General features: G+C 44.6%; 1 protein-coding gene across 1 annotated transcript in view; it reads right to left on the bottom strand.

Annotated features, from left to right (window-relative positions):
* The window catches only part of anp32a (acidic (leucine-rich) nuclear phosphoprotein 32 family, member A), a 35,988-nt gene extending 20,378 nt beyond the window's left edge, over positions 1-15,610 (bottom strand). The window contains exon 1 of the mRNA XM_078530059.1: positions 15,242-15,610. Coding sequence (XP_078386185.1) covers positions 15,242-15,295 — 54 coding nt within the window. The 5' untranslated portion in view covers positions 15,296-15,610. The remainder of the gene's footprint in view (positions 1-15,241) is intronic.
* Positions 15,611-15,818: the final 208 nt, after the last annotated feature.

The raw sequence follows: 15,818 nt of genomic DNA, 5'->3' as shown, positions 1-15,818 counted from the left end.
CCGCCCCCTCCCAGCCCCCGCTCTCCTCTCTCCCGCCTCGCCTCTCTCCCGCCCCCTCCCCAGCCCCGCTCTCTCTCTCCCCGCCCCGCTCTCCTCCTCTGCCCGCCCCCTCCCCCCCGCTCTCCTCTCTCCCCGCCCCCTCCCCAGCCCGCTCTCCTCTCTCCTGCCCCGCCCCGCTCCCCAGCCCCGCTCTCCTCTCTCCTGCCCCGCCCGCCTCCCCAGCCCCGCTCTCCTCTCTCCCGCCCCCCTCCCCAGCCCCGCTCTCTCCTCGCCCCTCCCCAGCCCCTCTCCCTCTCCCGCCCCCTCCCCAGCCCCGCTCTCCTCTCTCCCGCCCCCTCCCCAGCCCCGCTCTCCTCTCTCCCGCCCCCCCCCCAGCCCCACTCTCCTCTCTCCCACCCCCCCCCAGCCCCACTCTCCTTAGCAAGGGAATTTCCAGAACATGGGTACCCAGTAGAAGGCGCAGCTGCTAGTGGTGGAGTAAAAGGACAGAGATATACACAAGAACTGGATTCAGAGGAGGAATCAGTCGTGGCGTTTTGGGAGGGGTGGGGCAGAAGAGGGGGTGAAGAGAAAAGATCGAGAGAAAGAAGAAAAAAAAGTACAATTGGAGGTGGTTAGAGAAGAAACGGAGAGGGCATTAAAAAAAAACTGTAGCAGTTATGATGTACAGGAATTAAAAACATCAACACACGCAGTCACAGGATTGTGATCAAGTAAAATCTGACACTACATCACAGAAAGATATATTAGGAGAGATACCCAAAAGGTTGGCCAGAGAGGTAGGTTTAAGGAGTGTATATCTTAAAAGGAAAAGAGGGGCAGGGAGGTGTAGCGAGGGAATTTCAGAGCTTCGAACCCTGGCACAGCTATAAACTGCAGCGATTAAAATTGGGGATGCGTAATACACCAGAATCTGTGGAGCGTACATATCTCCGAGGGATGTAGTAGCGTCGGAGGAGATCACAGAGATAGGATGGGGTTAAAGCCATGAAGGATGAATTTTTTTTAAAAATTGAGGCATTGCTTAGCCAGAAGCTAATGGTAGATCAGCAAAAAGGGATATAAACTAAGCTAAGGATTTCAATTCTCAGTTGTTAAGGTTCAGGGCTAAATATAGGTTAACAAGGACGTGGCGGGGGGGGGTGGTGACAGCAAGCAGGATTTAGGAATAGGGCCTAGAGAGGAATTCTGGAATGAGCTGAAACTTCATGGAGGTTGACAAGGAAAGAAATGGGAGGAACCATGTCTGCAGGTGGCAAAAGGCTTGAATGAGGGAATAGCACCAATAGTTTTTTAAAAATTAATTTACAGGATGCGGGTGTCACTGGCTAGACCAGCATTTATTGCTTATCCCTAATTGCCCTTGAGGTGGTGGTGGTGGTGAGCCACCTTCCTGAACTGCTGCAGTCCATATGTTGTAGGTACACCCACAGTGCTGTTAGGGAGGATTTTGACCCAGTGACAGTGAAAGAACAACAATATATTTCCAAGTCAGGATGGTGAATGGCTAGGAGGGGAGCTTCCAGGTGGGGGTGTTGGCTGCTAAAGGTCATAAATAGATCAAAAGCAACACAAAACAATGAAATACATTAGCTTAGTCAGGTGTGATGTTGGTCTGGTATAACATGATCGATACACAAACACCAGCTGATAAAATTGGTCAAGAGCTACAAGTTCAAGTCAAGGAGTATAGTGTTGCGCCATTCCTATTTGAAAACTGTTATACGTAGAAACATTTCATGTTCCAAAGTATTATGTAATGCATGTCCTGGTCGCACTGTACACAACCACAAACATCACCCATTTTAATTGGGACTTGCCTCCACAGCCAGTTTTGGGAAGATCTACTGGTTCCCCTTGAGGAATAGTCCATTCAGAGGCAGCAGTGAAAGAAGTGTTGATCCTAAGCAGGTTTTACAAGACACTGCATTTTCCTAGTTTTGGCTTACAAAAAAAAAGGTGGAGGGCACCACAGGACCAGACATCAGCAAGGGTCAACATCGCCTTTGGAGAGGGGAATACAGGAAACAACTTGCACACAAATTCCTAATAATTCTGACCACAACTGTCAAAGAGCATTGTTAATAATTTCAAGTTGGCACTCTCAGGGTTTTTTATTGATCAAGCAGGATAACTAGGTGATCAAGCAGGATAACTAGGTGATCAAGCAGGATAACTAGGTGATCAAGCAGGATAACTAGGTGATCAAGCAGGATAACTAGGTGATCAAGCAGGATAACTAGGTGATCAAGCAGGATAACTAGGTGATCAAGCAGGATAACTAGGTGTTTCAGCACCTCACAAAATTTGCCGTTCACCATAACTGATACTTAGCTTCAGGTCAGGTCAGGTCATCAATGGGTGATTGAACATCAGTGCCAGCCAAGAAAAGGCTGGAAAGGACAGTGCCCACCCACAGCAGGTCAGTTTTCAGCTTGAAGCTGTATTGAGCTTTTAAGTGCATGCCCAAACCTTTAAACCACAATCTTTGCAAATTTGATTTCCCTCTCTGCTTGACAGATTCTACCTCTTGGATGTAGGTGCAGTCTTGCAGGGTTCAAGATAGTCCAGTGCCCTGCTGCCAGTCTTTAGAGTATTCAGCAGGAGCTGGCAGGGTATTCAACTGTGGACAGCATCACAAGCCTCGCCTCATTCAACACCCACACACTTTCTTTCTCTGTCAATGGCACAAGCCCCAGTTTCTCCCCATCCTCACTCTAGCACAAAAATAGTGGCTAATGCCACACCTTCATTCCTGCCTTGGCTATCCGAGAGGTTGCCGTGATGTCATGCTGTAAACTGCACCACTGGAGTGACCCTCTTCAAATAGAAATTGTACAATTACTACGCAATTTTCACGCAGATCCAGGAGAGGCGTTAGCACAACTTTTATTATTTTTATTACCCTGTATCAAAATCAGGTCGGACGGGGACTAGAACCACAGCCCACACCAAGAGTGGCAACGGGGTCTTGTAACATCTCGATTTCATCCACATCTTCCAATCTCTGCATCTCACCTCTACAGGCCCAACAACCCACCAGAAGCTTTATATTCCTCAATTTTTAGCCTCTTACACACCCCCGATTTTAATCGCTCCAACACAGGTGGCTTTTGTCTTCAGCTACCCTAGCCCCAAATTCCAGAATTCCCTCCCTAAACTTCTCCATCTCTCTCCCTTTAGGAAAGCTCCTTAATACCTGTCCCTGCTGACATCACCATTATGTGGCCCAGTGCCAAATAGGGTTTGATAATACACCTGTGAAGCAACTAGTGAGGTTTTATATTAAATATGCAAGCTGTCATTTACATTCCTTTTTCTTATTCACTCATTAGCCTCAAGCTTTGTTGGGCCTGGAAATTTGAAAAGGGCTTATTCAGATAGCGCACCGGTGGATAAATCCTAATTAGAACACTATTAACGTTAGTATTAGCATCCAAAGATACACAAACAGGGAGCATTGACATATACTTGACACATGGCCGCCGAGGCTCCATTGTACTAAAATATTCAGCACAATAAAAGCTCTTTCTATTCTACCACAGCTCCTAAGTGAATTTTCCGCTTCCCACCCCAGCAATCCTGGTGGCCAGTGAGCAGGATTATCAACTCAAAACTCCCAAGTTTGGAGCCGTTGACCCAAACCCACTGGAACAAGGGGAGCCAAAATCCTCTCGCAGGATCCTGCAGGCAGAGGAGAATTCCATTAATTCCGTGAACAGTGGGATTTGGGATCTGAACCTTCAGACAACCGGCTCCAGGTTACAGCAATCCGGACTTTCAGGACTTGGCTCAGGTACCCTCACCCTGGAATGCTTTCCAACTCGAGAGGCCGTCATTTGGGAAACTTACCTTTACAGTAGTTCCTCGTTATCAAGCGCTCCCATGGCTGCCACGTCTTTGACCAGATGCGGTATAAAGTTCTCCATCTTCCTCCAGAAGTCAGCCTTAAACTCTGACTCAAGCCAACAGGAAAATGAAAACACTTGCAACCTTTCACTTCCTCAGGACTCCCCAAAGTGCTTTACAGCCAATGAAGTGCTTTAGGGATGTAGTCACTGTTGTAATGGAGGAAAGGCAGCAGCCAATTGATGCATAGCAAGCTCCCAAAAACAACAATATGATAATGGCCTGGTAATCTATTTTCAGACATTGATTGAGAGATAAATATTGATCAGGACACTGGGTGAACTCCCCTCCGCTTCTCCAAATAGCACGGTGGGATCTTTTACCTGAGAGAGGAAGTGGGACCTCAGTTCAACATTATATCCTCAGACAGTGCAGCACTCAGTACAGCAATGGGAGTGTCAGCCTAGATTATGAGCTCACATCTTGTAGATGTGTACCATCTACAAGATGCACTGCAGGAATTCACCAAGGCTCCTTCAACAGCACCTTCCAAACCTGCGGCCACTACCATCTAGAAGGACAAGGGCAGCAGAAAAATGGGAGCACCAGCACCTAGAAATTCCCCACCTAGTCACTCACCACCCTGCTTTGGAAATGTATCGCCATTCTTTCACTGTCGCTGGGTCAAAATCCTGGAGCTCCCTCCCTAACAGCACTGTGGGTGTACCTGCACCACATGGACTGCAGCGGTTCAAGGCGGCAGCTCAGCACCGCCTTCTCAAGGGCAATTAGGGATGGGCAATAAATGCTGGCCCAGCCAGCGAAGCCCACATCCCAGGAATGAATAAAAAAGAACCTTCGAACTCACGAGGCAAGAGGGGCTCCCACTAACCCTTAAACCAGCCACCCTCCTACTTCACACAGATCCATCCTTCAAGCCTAGGCTGGAGATTCCAACATAGAGGCCCACACCACAAACTTCCCAGGCAGAAGCCTGACAGAGAGCATGAAAAGTTGGAATTTAAAGTCGGATAGCGCAAGTAAAAAAAGTGTTAAACGTTCTGCGCCACATCACTCCTGTTAGCTGTACTGTAAAACTCTGGAAAAAAAAATGAAATCACCAGTCTCCACATATCATAATAGCTACCTCGTGGGCACCAGATAATCTAATATGGAAAAGGACAAGAAAAGCTCGCACAAACCATACTTGCCTCCAGAAAACGGGGAAAATGTCTCTCTCGTTTGAGACAAAAACACAAACCACCCATCAAAATCAAAATACACTCCCCTCCTGCAGGGGATGATGGCATAGATGCCAAACAGCCTGCAGTAACTCACTCAAGGAAGCATTGCTCCTCTGTAATCCTTGAAAGCAAGTGCTGATACCATGGCTGCTCAACCACTGCGTCAAAGACCACGACAATCCCTCTCCCAAAAGTCGATCGCCCACACCAGCGGTTGAGATCAGAACCTTTCCCCCTCCCAAACCCAGGCATCTTCCCCCGGCAAGATCAGCCAACCCAGGAATCAAGTCTGGGGTCTACCAGGTTTGTATTTAGATAGACAAAGCAGTAAAGTAAACTTTGAGTTTATCTGGCACTCCACCAACCAGAATTCCTCCCAAATGTGAATCGTCACTTTACTAAGTGGAAACAATTACAAAGTTATTCAGGACCCTGTAGACTGTATTTTATACTTTATGTTTTAATGTACTGTTGAACATTAGAAGCAAGAAGGAAACCGTTCTTTACTTCCTGAATACTTGCATATTAGTTCACGCCACAAGTATCACACTGTATTCCATCAGTAAATTGGACTCTCCGTTAACCAGCATTTTTCATTAACTGGCACCACCCATTCCCTGTGCATGCCAGATAAAGATTTTACTGCATATGCTGATACAGGGTCGGGTGGGAGGAGGCTTGTGTGAAGCTTAAACACCATCACAGGCCAGTTGGGCCAAATGGTCTGTGTCTGCTCAGTAGATTGTGTGTAATTCTCTGGAAGACTAAGTCACTGACTAGGCAAAACACCTGAGCTGCCGAGGCAGCTGGATTGCCCAGTTGCCAAAAAGCCACTTCTAGATTACACTTTTGAAAACTCAATGGCATAAAATATTAGTACTTAAAAAAAAACCTCCTGATGGCCTGGATTAATTTATCTGCCAACGCACTGTATTTAAAGAAAGGAGTGTACAGAGAATTCCAGGATATAAACAGTTAACTGGGAGAGCAATTCTATTGGTTCCAAGACTGCACTAGTCAGCGCAGACCGAATAAACAAATCACTTTATACAAAACAATCGACAATAGCCCACGTTTAGATGAAACTTTTAAAATCTCTATCCCAATACCCAAAATGTGCTGTTCAATCTTTTACGCCACATTTACAAATTACAGATTTTAATTGGTTCCCTCAATTTGTTTCATATCAAAATGATTGAGTGACTGGAAAGCAGTCATATTTTCATGGTTCTACCAGGTTACAATTTTGTGAAGTTTGTATTTCCATTGCTGTAAGGTAGGAAGCTGTTCATCATTATAGCTCCGAGCCACAAACTATTCTTCAACGATCTCCAGAACTCCTCGTTCCGACTATTACGTGTGGAAAGTATCAAATAAGCGGAAACTGAAAACATTTTGAATCACTTGTGTGAAATAAAAAGGTGCAGTATTTGGAAAATTAACATTTTGAAAAAGGAGCTCCCCATCTGAAATTTTCTGACCAGAGAAGGGGGGGGGGGGGGTGGGAGAGAAAGACGACTGCATTTGTAGAATTCAGTGTGGTAAATAAATTCCCACAACACCTGCTATGCAAGAGCCAACATTCCAGAGACTGTTTTCCCACCAGTCCCAGAACATAGCCAGGTTTTCCTACAACTTCCCATGTGCCTGGGCTGTGACGCATGTCCAAGAAATGAGTCAAGACTGTCCAAACATTCACAAAGGACTCTTACCACCAGCAGAGAGACTGTCACTGTATCCGATTGAAAGCCAGACTCAAAAGGTTCAAAATAGGAGCATTCCAAAGTGCCATGTAATGAGGCTTTTCAACTGAATTACCAACTAGCTGAGAGGTGGCAATTCTAGGGGCATAAATGCCCCAGCAAAAGGCCAAACAATGAACCAAGGCAAGAGCACTGCTCTGAAAAAGTCTTTTTTCGTTCTCCACATTTGACATTCTGCCCAATCCTAACGAACAGAAACCATCCATTGCCACTGTGGATCTCCCAATAGACCCTGTCAAATTTTGTTTGATAGCACTCCCTGTGATGTGTCTCAGGATATTTTATAGGGTTAAAGGTGTGATGTAATTGCATGTTGTTCTTGTAGCAGAACATGAACTATTTAAACTACCTTCTCTAACCTACACAATATTAACGGCCATAAAAACAATGGGTTTTCTATCCATTGTTCTGAACGCCAATTGTCTCCTGTGACAGTCAATGGCACTTTGTCACATTCATGGCTAGTCCAACTCTCATCAATACTTCCCAGCACTCTGAACAATTTTAGATTTTGTCTGCAACCTAGGGACTTGGCTTGGTTACTAGTCAATTGGGCCAGCCTGCTTGACAAAAGGCATCAAGTTAAAAACCGTACCCGTGGTAAGTTTAAGCTCGTCGCTATAGTATTGGGAGAGCAACACTTCTCAGCATTTCAGGCACCCCATTTTAGCTTCAAGCAGATTTCAACTGCAGAAAGACATTCTAATATTCTATCCCAGTAACGCAGCTGAGCCTGAAAAGTTGCCTCTACACCTTTAGAACACTGGCAAAACTGTAAGCCCAAGTCAACAGGAAATGGATTGAAAACGGTCTCTTTCTACTCTGGAAAAGGACCATTACAGTCACTGGGGGAGGAGGTCACTCCAGAATTTGTTAAAACTCAACCAGGATGTGAAAAGTACAACGTAACAACTTACTCCTCCATTCTCAACCATCTCCAAGCCCCTCTTAAAATTGCTTTCAAAAACCAATTAGGTGAGGGAATCCACATCGAGCCCAAACCTTTCAATTCCCCACTTAAATCTACTCAGTGAAAACAGTGACAAACCTGAAGACCATAATCATGCCCACAACTGTACAGACAAGCTTTTGACCCCCATCACCCAGATTATTTCTAGCTCGTAGGCATGAAAACAGCAAAATCCACCGCTTCGCTTTTTAAATAGAGTACAACTGAAAATCACAATTTTAACAAATTCTTCTCATGCAGCAACAAGCAAAGATGGTCATTTTGAACAGAACTTCCCTTGAGCAAGTTGATTGCAGTCCTGATACTTGAGCCTTGAATTAATTCTTAAGATTTGCTTTTGGATTCATTCCGCATTCTTAAAAATCAAGGGACCAGAGAAAGTACAGAAAACCACACACAATTTCCACATTTTTAAACATGCAAGATAACCTTCATCCTAGAATGGAAGAAAGGATCGAACAAGGGAAAGCCATTCAGCCCATCTTGCACTTGCCATCTACTGCCTGGGTACTAATCCATGAGGTAATATTCTACAATTTCTTCCTGACAACAATTTGTATTTATCTAGTGCCTTTAACATAAAATTTCCCAAGGTGCTTCACAGGAGCATTATAAAACAAAAGTATGACGCCTACTACATAAGGAGAGTTCAGGTCAGAGGACCAAAAGCTTGGTCAGAGGTAGGTTTTAAGGGGCGCTGCAAAGGAGGAGCAAGACAGGGAGAGGCTGAAAAGCGTAGGGCAGGAATTCCAGAGCTTGGGGCCTAGACAACTGAAGGCACGGCCACCAATGGTGGAGCAATTATGATCGGGAACGAACAAGAGGCCAGAATTAGAGCAGTGCAGATATCCGAGGGTTGTGGGGTTGGAGGAGATTAGAGATAGGGGAAAGTGAGGCCATGGAGGCATCTGAAAACAAGGATAAGGATTTTAAAATCCAGACATTGCTTAACCGCAGATAGTGAAACAAAACTCTGCAATATCCATAGTTGCACCACCGTGTCTTTCTTTAAGTCACATTTCCACAGTACAGTTACCATTGTGCTCCCTGGCTTATTTGATCAGGTCAAAAAAAAAACATACCCAGGTCAAAGTTCCACCACACCCCAACATAAGGTTGAAACCAATCATGTTCCATTATGTGCGAGGCACCAATAAAAAGTTCAAGCTAACAGCTTGGCCACAAGTGAATGACTCCGAACTGAAAATCTGAACAAATGCACATTCAGAATATAAATCACTTAATTCATTGGAGGGCAATTCAACTATTCGGTCTGAGATTACGGCCAGTTTCTACTGAAGGGCCGTCAACAAAAAGCAAACCAAGAATCCATACAATTAAGCCTACAATAAACTCTCTTCACTGCCTTCAAAAGAAATGTTCGAGTCGTTCAGTCTTTCAACTCCCAATAAGGGGTCTCTGATTTAAGACAGAGATGAGAAGACATTTTTTTCCCCCCAACAGGGTCATGAGTCTTTTTGGCTCTCTTCCCTGGGGAGTGGAGGAGGCAGGGTCATCGAATATTTTTAAGGTAGAGGTAGATTGACTCCTTTGTTAGTCGAGAATCTAAGGTTATTGGAGGTAGGTGTGAATGAGGAGCTGAGGCCACAATCAGATCAGCCATGATCTTACTGAATGACGGAACAGGCTCCAGGGGCCAAATGGCCTACTCCTGCTCCTGACGCGTATGTTCATACGCAAGACCTGTGCTCAAACTCAGTGAAGACCGTGCTGGTTTCAATGCTCCTTTTCAGCCTTGGCGAGTCAATACAATCCCTAATAATGTGGGATTGCAGTGCAGATTCTCAAACTTGCTTATTACAGTAACTCAGTCTAGGGTAGAAGTGAAACATTGTGCTAATGCAGCAAGGGAAGAGTAGAGATTGTTCAACTCTTATGCTATGCCTGACAAGACGGCTGCTCATTCCCCTATCCCCCCCGGCCTCCCACCCTGCCGTGCTCGCTGACCTACATTGGCTCCCACTCAAGCAAGGTCTCGGATTTTAAAATTCACATCCCCGGTTTTCAAATCTCCCATGGCCTCGACCCCTCCCCATCTCTAATCTCCTCCAGCCCCACAAACCCTCCTCTATACTCATCGGAGTCTGGCTTCTTAAGCATCCTTTATTTTAAAATCACTCCACCATTGGCGGCTATGTCTTCAGTTGCCTGGGCCCCCCCAACTCTGGAATTCCCTCCGTAAACCTCTCCGCCCCGCTTTCCTCCTTTAAGACACTCCTTAAAACCTATCCCTTTTTGAGCAGGCTTTTGATTTTCTGACCCAATGTCTCCTCTTGGGGCTCGGTGTCACATTTTGTTTCAAAAATATCCCCACAAAGCATCTTGGAATGTCCGTTTATGCTAAAATTGCTATGTATAAGTTGTTGCCGTTACTCAATGTTGACAACAGGTTCCCAAAGCTGATAATGCTGCATTCCATAGTTCTCCTGGAACACATGGCTAAAAACTGATTCACAAATAAGAAATGATCCACTCAAGAAAATTATTGAATAATTCTGAGAGGCTTAGCATCAAGACGACCCATGTTGTTGACGACAATATTAGAATTTCCGAGCCTACAGAAATGGTCTTGGCCACCACCAACCCACCCCCCCAACACTGTCTTCCAATCAAAAGCAAAACACAGGCAACTTGTGAGTTTAAACGAGAGAACATGAAGTCCACAAGTCACTGTTGGAGACAGGTTCAAACTAAGGTCATCAGGCTCACATTACAACAACAACTTACACTTATATAGCACTCTTTAGCATAGTGAAAGGTGCCGAGACACCAAAAAAGTGATCTTACCAAATGGAGTAGAGATAAATCGTGTTAAAGCATTTAAGGAAATGCCAGATAAGTGATTGAGGAAGAAATGAACAGAAGGATTAGACCAGGGTTAGATGAAGTAGGATGGGAGGTGCCCTGTGTAGGGTATAAACATCAGCATGGATCAGTTGGATTGAATGGCTGTAAATTCTATACTAAACCGTGCCCTCCAACCTCAAATGACAATGCAAAGCATCAGCCCGCTTGCCCAGAACATAACATCATGCTTAATTCTGCACTGAACGGAGATGGAGAGGAAACTGGCAATGATGTATTGGTGTATCGTCAGTACTCTTGGAGTTTGGGCTAAGGCAGATTGTTGAGGTAGTGAACAAAGTTTTACTTACAGTCTCACATGTCAAACCTGACCTGACAGCACTTGATGTTAACACCAGATGCCCAAAATGGAAAGTGTTCCTTTCCCAACAGTGTATACTTTTGCCAATCCATCCAAAGGTTCTGTTACATTACCTCATTTCATTTTAATATACAAATTGCAGTCAGGTCATGTTTGCTACTCTGAATAGACTGCAACACTGACATGACCTCTTCACCCAAAACGTCCATCTAGTCTACTACCCAGCTGGATTTTTAAAACAACTATCTAAAGCTCATTGTTATCATCATTGTCATCCACTCCACATCTCCAAATGGGATAGTATGTATATGGACAGACTTATCAAATCCTTAATCTAAGAGCCAGTCAAGGTGTGCACATCTCAAAATCCTACTTCAAGGCCCAATATTTGTCAAGTCCTACTTTACACCAGTCTAAACATTCAGATGCAAATCTTAACACAGTGAAAGTCAATGCAACACACAAGCTACATTGTGTGCAGCCTATACCAATGAAGATATTACATATAAATGATCTACCAGACAGTGCAACTAAGGCATAAACAGCCAAGATGTTTAAGATGCAGTGTGGAGGGATGGGCTTCAATGGGCCTAATGGCTTGATCCTGCCTCCAAACAGAAATATTATGAAAAGCTTTTGCAAGAACTAAAAGTTTTAGTACTTCAGAATGTAATTGTACAGTATCTACCCCACATATCTAAGAAATCAGCCTGCAATGCACTGAATTTAGCAACACATTGGCCATTTCAGGTTCAATATTGTAACCAAGGTACCCACCCTCACTGACAATGAAATACTCAACTGGAAGCAAAATGTTAAAATAATGCCTGGATGGCACAGGTGGTTAAACTCTCAGGTCTCTAAGTCTGAGCACAGCATAGACTGTTTAGCTTGAGGGCTCTCCATGTGCCCTCGAGAGCAATGGCCCACAGCTCAGAAACTCACCATTAATCGCACTAATGTCCATTTCCCTCAAGAGGCTACAAGCTCCATACATTGGGCAGAAAGTAGTGAGATAAAGCTTTAACTCCTTAGCTGGCTGTACTAAACTTGATTCCGAAAGAGTGCAGGATGCCAACAATGCTTTCAAAATTAATAAACTTACAGTGCCCCAGCACTAACATTTTTTTAAAAAAATCATTGGCAAGTTTACACTCCCTTTCAACTCTTACTCTATTTTCATCCTTGCACAATGAAAGAAACAAGGCAAAGCCTCAAAACTTCTCTTCAAGATGTTGGCCGATCTGTGTGTTTTCTGTTTGCCCCCTAATTCCAACATAAGAAATGGATTCTTCACACTCCATATATCATCAGCAACAGTCATTCACACTTGATACTGTATGTATGGAGTGTCACCATTCATGGCTACACTAAAAATGGCACATGGCAAATCACCAAGCTGCCACAAACCAACTGTTTGCAAACTTACACAAGAAACAAATAAAGCACATCCAAGTCAGGCCAGAAATGGAAACAATAACATAAATATGCTAAGTTTATAAACAGTAATTTGGATATAGAGCTGAGTTGTGCAACTGTCCAGTGTCAAATTGTGGCCTGTTCTTGATCGAAATGTTTTTTTTTAAAACAGGCACAACGGCATCAGAACATAGAGCAATTGTCCTGTAATTTGGGGCTGTGGTAACATGGGATTAGAACTCGGAACTAGAAGAAACACACCACAAACTCGGGAGGAGCTATTTCACAGGGCCTTTGTGTGATTGTGCCTCACACGTATGAGTCGCACTCCTTTCCCATGGCTTAAGTAGTGCAGGATTCACACAATTCTCAGAAACTATACCAAACTCACCCTCCCCTCCCCACCCCCCCACCCCCCCGTGCAACAATAACATGAAAAGCACAACCCATCAGAAAGGCATGGGTACGAACAGGACTGATTTGCAGATATTCACACCAACTCAGTGAAAATTAACATCTTTGGTGGGGGGGTTAAGAATTATGTATTAAAATGAGTGAAAATCCACACACATCTGGCTGGACCAGAGAAGGCCACACTCGCTAAAAATCCTGTCCTGGTTACAGAATGAGCCAACGAACCCCCTCCCCTCCCACCCAACAGTTGAGGGAGGACCCTGGTGACCTTGCTGGCCGGCGGCTCCCGATAGAACGTTGAATGTTGCCACTGCGAAAGTTGCAGAGTTCCAAATTGGAACGTTCGACACCAACAATTGTTACATCGCCTTCCACACAATCGCTACATTACAAAATGGCAACCAGGGCCAAATCAAAAGGAGGCAAAAAATAAACTTTTACCTGGGCTGCTTATTCTCAAATGATTTATATGATCAATATTTTTTTTTACCCGCCTGACCGCCAGCTTCCCCCCCACCCGGTCTCAAACCAGCCAGAGAGCTTCCGAATGCGAATTTTTCTTTAATAAAATAATAACTCCTGAAGAGTTGAACCCCCCCATCCCCAAACCCAACACCAAGAATCATCTCGAGGTGGAAAGAAAAAGCTGATGGGCTCGATTTCCCCAATGACGTAACCTTACTGTATTTTCGTCCTTGCATTTTTTGTGTGTGTGTGTTGTTTTTCTCTCTCTCTCGCCTTGTTACCTTTCCCCGGCTCCACCACAGCCCCCGAGAGCGCGCTTTTAAACCCAATCCGGTATGGGTCGTCCCCTCCTGGTCCACCGTCAGGTTAATTGGGAAGAAAGCCCCATTCAAGGAGCGCGGGTATTAAGATATTCCTTCATTTCTATTTCCAAGCCCTTAATAAAATGGCGGCCGTCCTACTTTCCGCTGGTTCGGATCCTGCCAACGCGGTACAAAGTTCCAAAGTTGGCCCCAATTTCTCAAATGCTGGTGTCGCTGGGGGGGGGGGGGAGCTGAGGCAGGTTATTTTTTTGGTAAATTATTAACGCTTGCACTTCTCTCCGTTCCTTCCCCCCCAAAAAAGGGGACTGCGCTTAAAACGTCTTGTAAACATCAAGAAGAAGAAAAATAAAGCACCGCTTAAGCTGCAAAGCTCAACTCAAATCCACCCTCCCCCTTTTCGGTGATACTGTACCAACGTTACAAAAACATCAATTGAGGTAACGCACAGCTATTCTGCTTCCCCCCTCACCCCCCCTCCCTCCTATTGTAAACCTGCTGGGATATCGTCCACGAACAGAGATATTTGAGGAATCGAGGTATTGGAAACAAAAATGCAATCACCTCCCCCACCCCCCCCAAAACCCCTCACCAGCCCCGAAAACCTTCCATAAAATTATAATACTTTTAATACAATCGGTAATTGAAAATACCCCATTCTCTCCCTCTTCAAAAAAAATTTTTTTTTAAAAAAGCGAGTTCAAAAACCAGATCGAAAAAGTGCGTTAAAAACAAGTTTTGTCACAGTCGAGGCTGCTCGAGTTTATAATCTTTCGGAAGGCGAAATCTGCAGGTTTCAGCTTCAAAAGCTGCGTCTCCTGTGCATTTTAAACATATTTACAGTATCCCAAATGATCCACACTGGGCTCTCCTACGCGCGTAATGCAGAGATTCATGTCAAACAGCAACTATTTTTGTCCCACAAGGTCTTTCGCTTATTCTAAAAAGATTTTACATCCAAAGTTAAAAGAAGTAGAAGGTTAAAAACCTCTCCGAGAAACCAACTAAGGGATTAACCTCAGCCACCTCGTCCTGTGAACCCCCGATTGTTGTTCATTATTAAGAGTATTTTGTAATTTAGAAAAATATCCGAGAATGGGCGCGTTCATGACTATGAAGTTGCAAATATGGCTCCCCCATTCTCCCTTGATCACCGATTGGAATATCTCGTTGTATCTTTAATTACTTAAGTTCTTCTCACACGTTTTACAAACTTCAAACGTTCCACTTTTTAAAAATAAATGTTAAAAAGTTTGCCGAGCTCCGGCTCCAGCTATATTAAGTAATCAGTTTCAAAGAGACTCTTGCAAAACTCTTGGTGCATTTCATCCAATCCGACTGAGGTTACAGACCTTGACTATACTATTAAATTTTTTTAACAATTAAAAACAATAACTACACGCACTTTTAAAAAAAAAATCAGGATAAAATATTTCACACACTTGCAAACTAGATTCCTAGGAAAGCAGGTATGGGAACCGCTCCATGTATAAACACACAGGGGGACCCCCACATCAACTATTTTTCCTCCTTTTTTTGGGGGGGGGGAAAGAAAAAAAAGAGCAAGATTTAAATCAAGTCTAGAAGTATTTTTTTTTGACCAATCTTACATCTGAAGGCGTCCTATTCCGTAGCTCTAAGTGAATTCTTTTCTTCATATCCATCTTTGCCACCAAGGCTGATTTATACACAATATGAAGTCAAACGCTGTCTGTGGTCACCAAAATGCTGTTTCACACAGGGAGAGAGAGATCTGCTTGTAATACAGCCTCACGCCACTACACCGCCCAGCCAACCCAACTTGATAACTAACTCCGGGGGGAGGGCGGGGACAAGGCTGCACTGATGGACATGCCCGTCCGCCAAGGAGGATCCCACCAGCTCAGGGCTTCGCCAATGACAGAGGGGAGAAGTGGCCCGGGGGGGGGGGGTTGGTGGTGGTGGAGGGGCGGGAGCTCCAAGCTGTTAAGTTGGGTTGCAGCTAAAGATTTTTTCCCCCCCTCTCTCTCTCTCTCTATGCATTTAATGGCCCTTCGCAGCCCAGAGCCGAAGACATGGTGGCAAATGGCGTCTTTTTAATATGGGTGCAAATAGAAAAAAAAAGGGGGGTGCTCTCATGCCACAAACGCCCCGTTACATTAAATAAAAAAGCCACCCCAGCCCAACTTTCCTTTTGTCTTTAAACGG

The sequence above is a fragment of the Cetorhinus maximus genome, chromosome 26, assembly GCF_964194155.1.
Source record: "Cetorhinus maximus chromosome 26, sCetMax3.hap1.1, whole genome shotgun sequence".
Classification (NCBI taxonomy): Eukaryota; Metazoa; Chordata; class Chondrichthyes; order Lamniformes; family Cetorhinidae; genus Cetorhinus; species Cetorhinus maximus.
The sequence above is the reverse complement of the archived record's forward strand: the minus strand, read 5'-3'. Positions and strand labels throughout refer to the sequence as shown.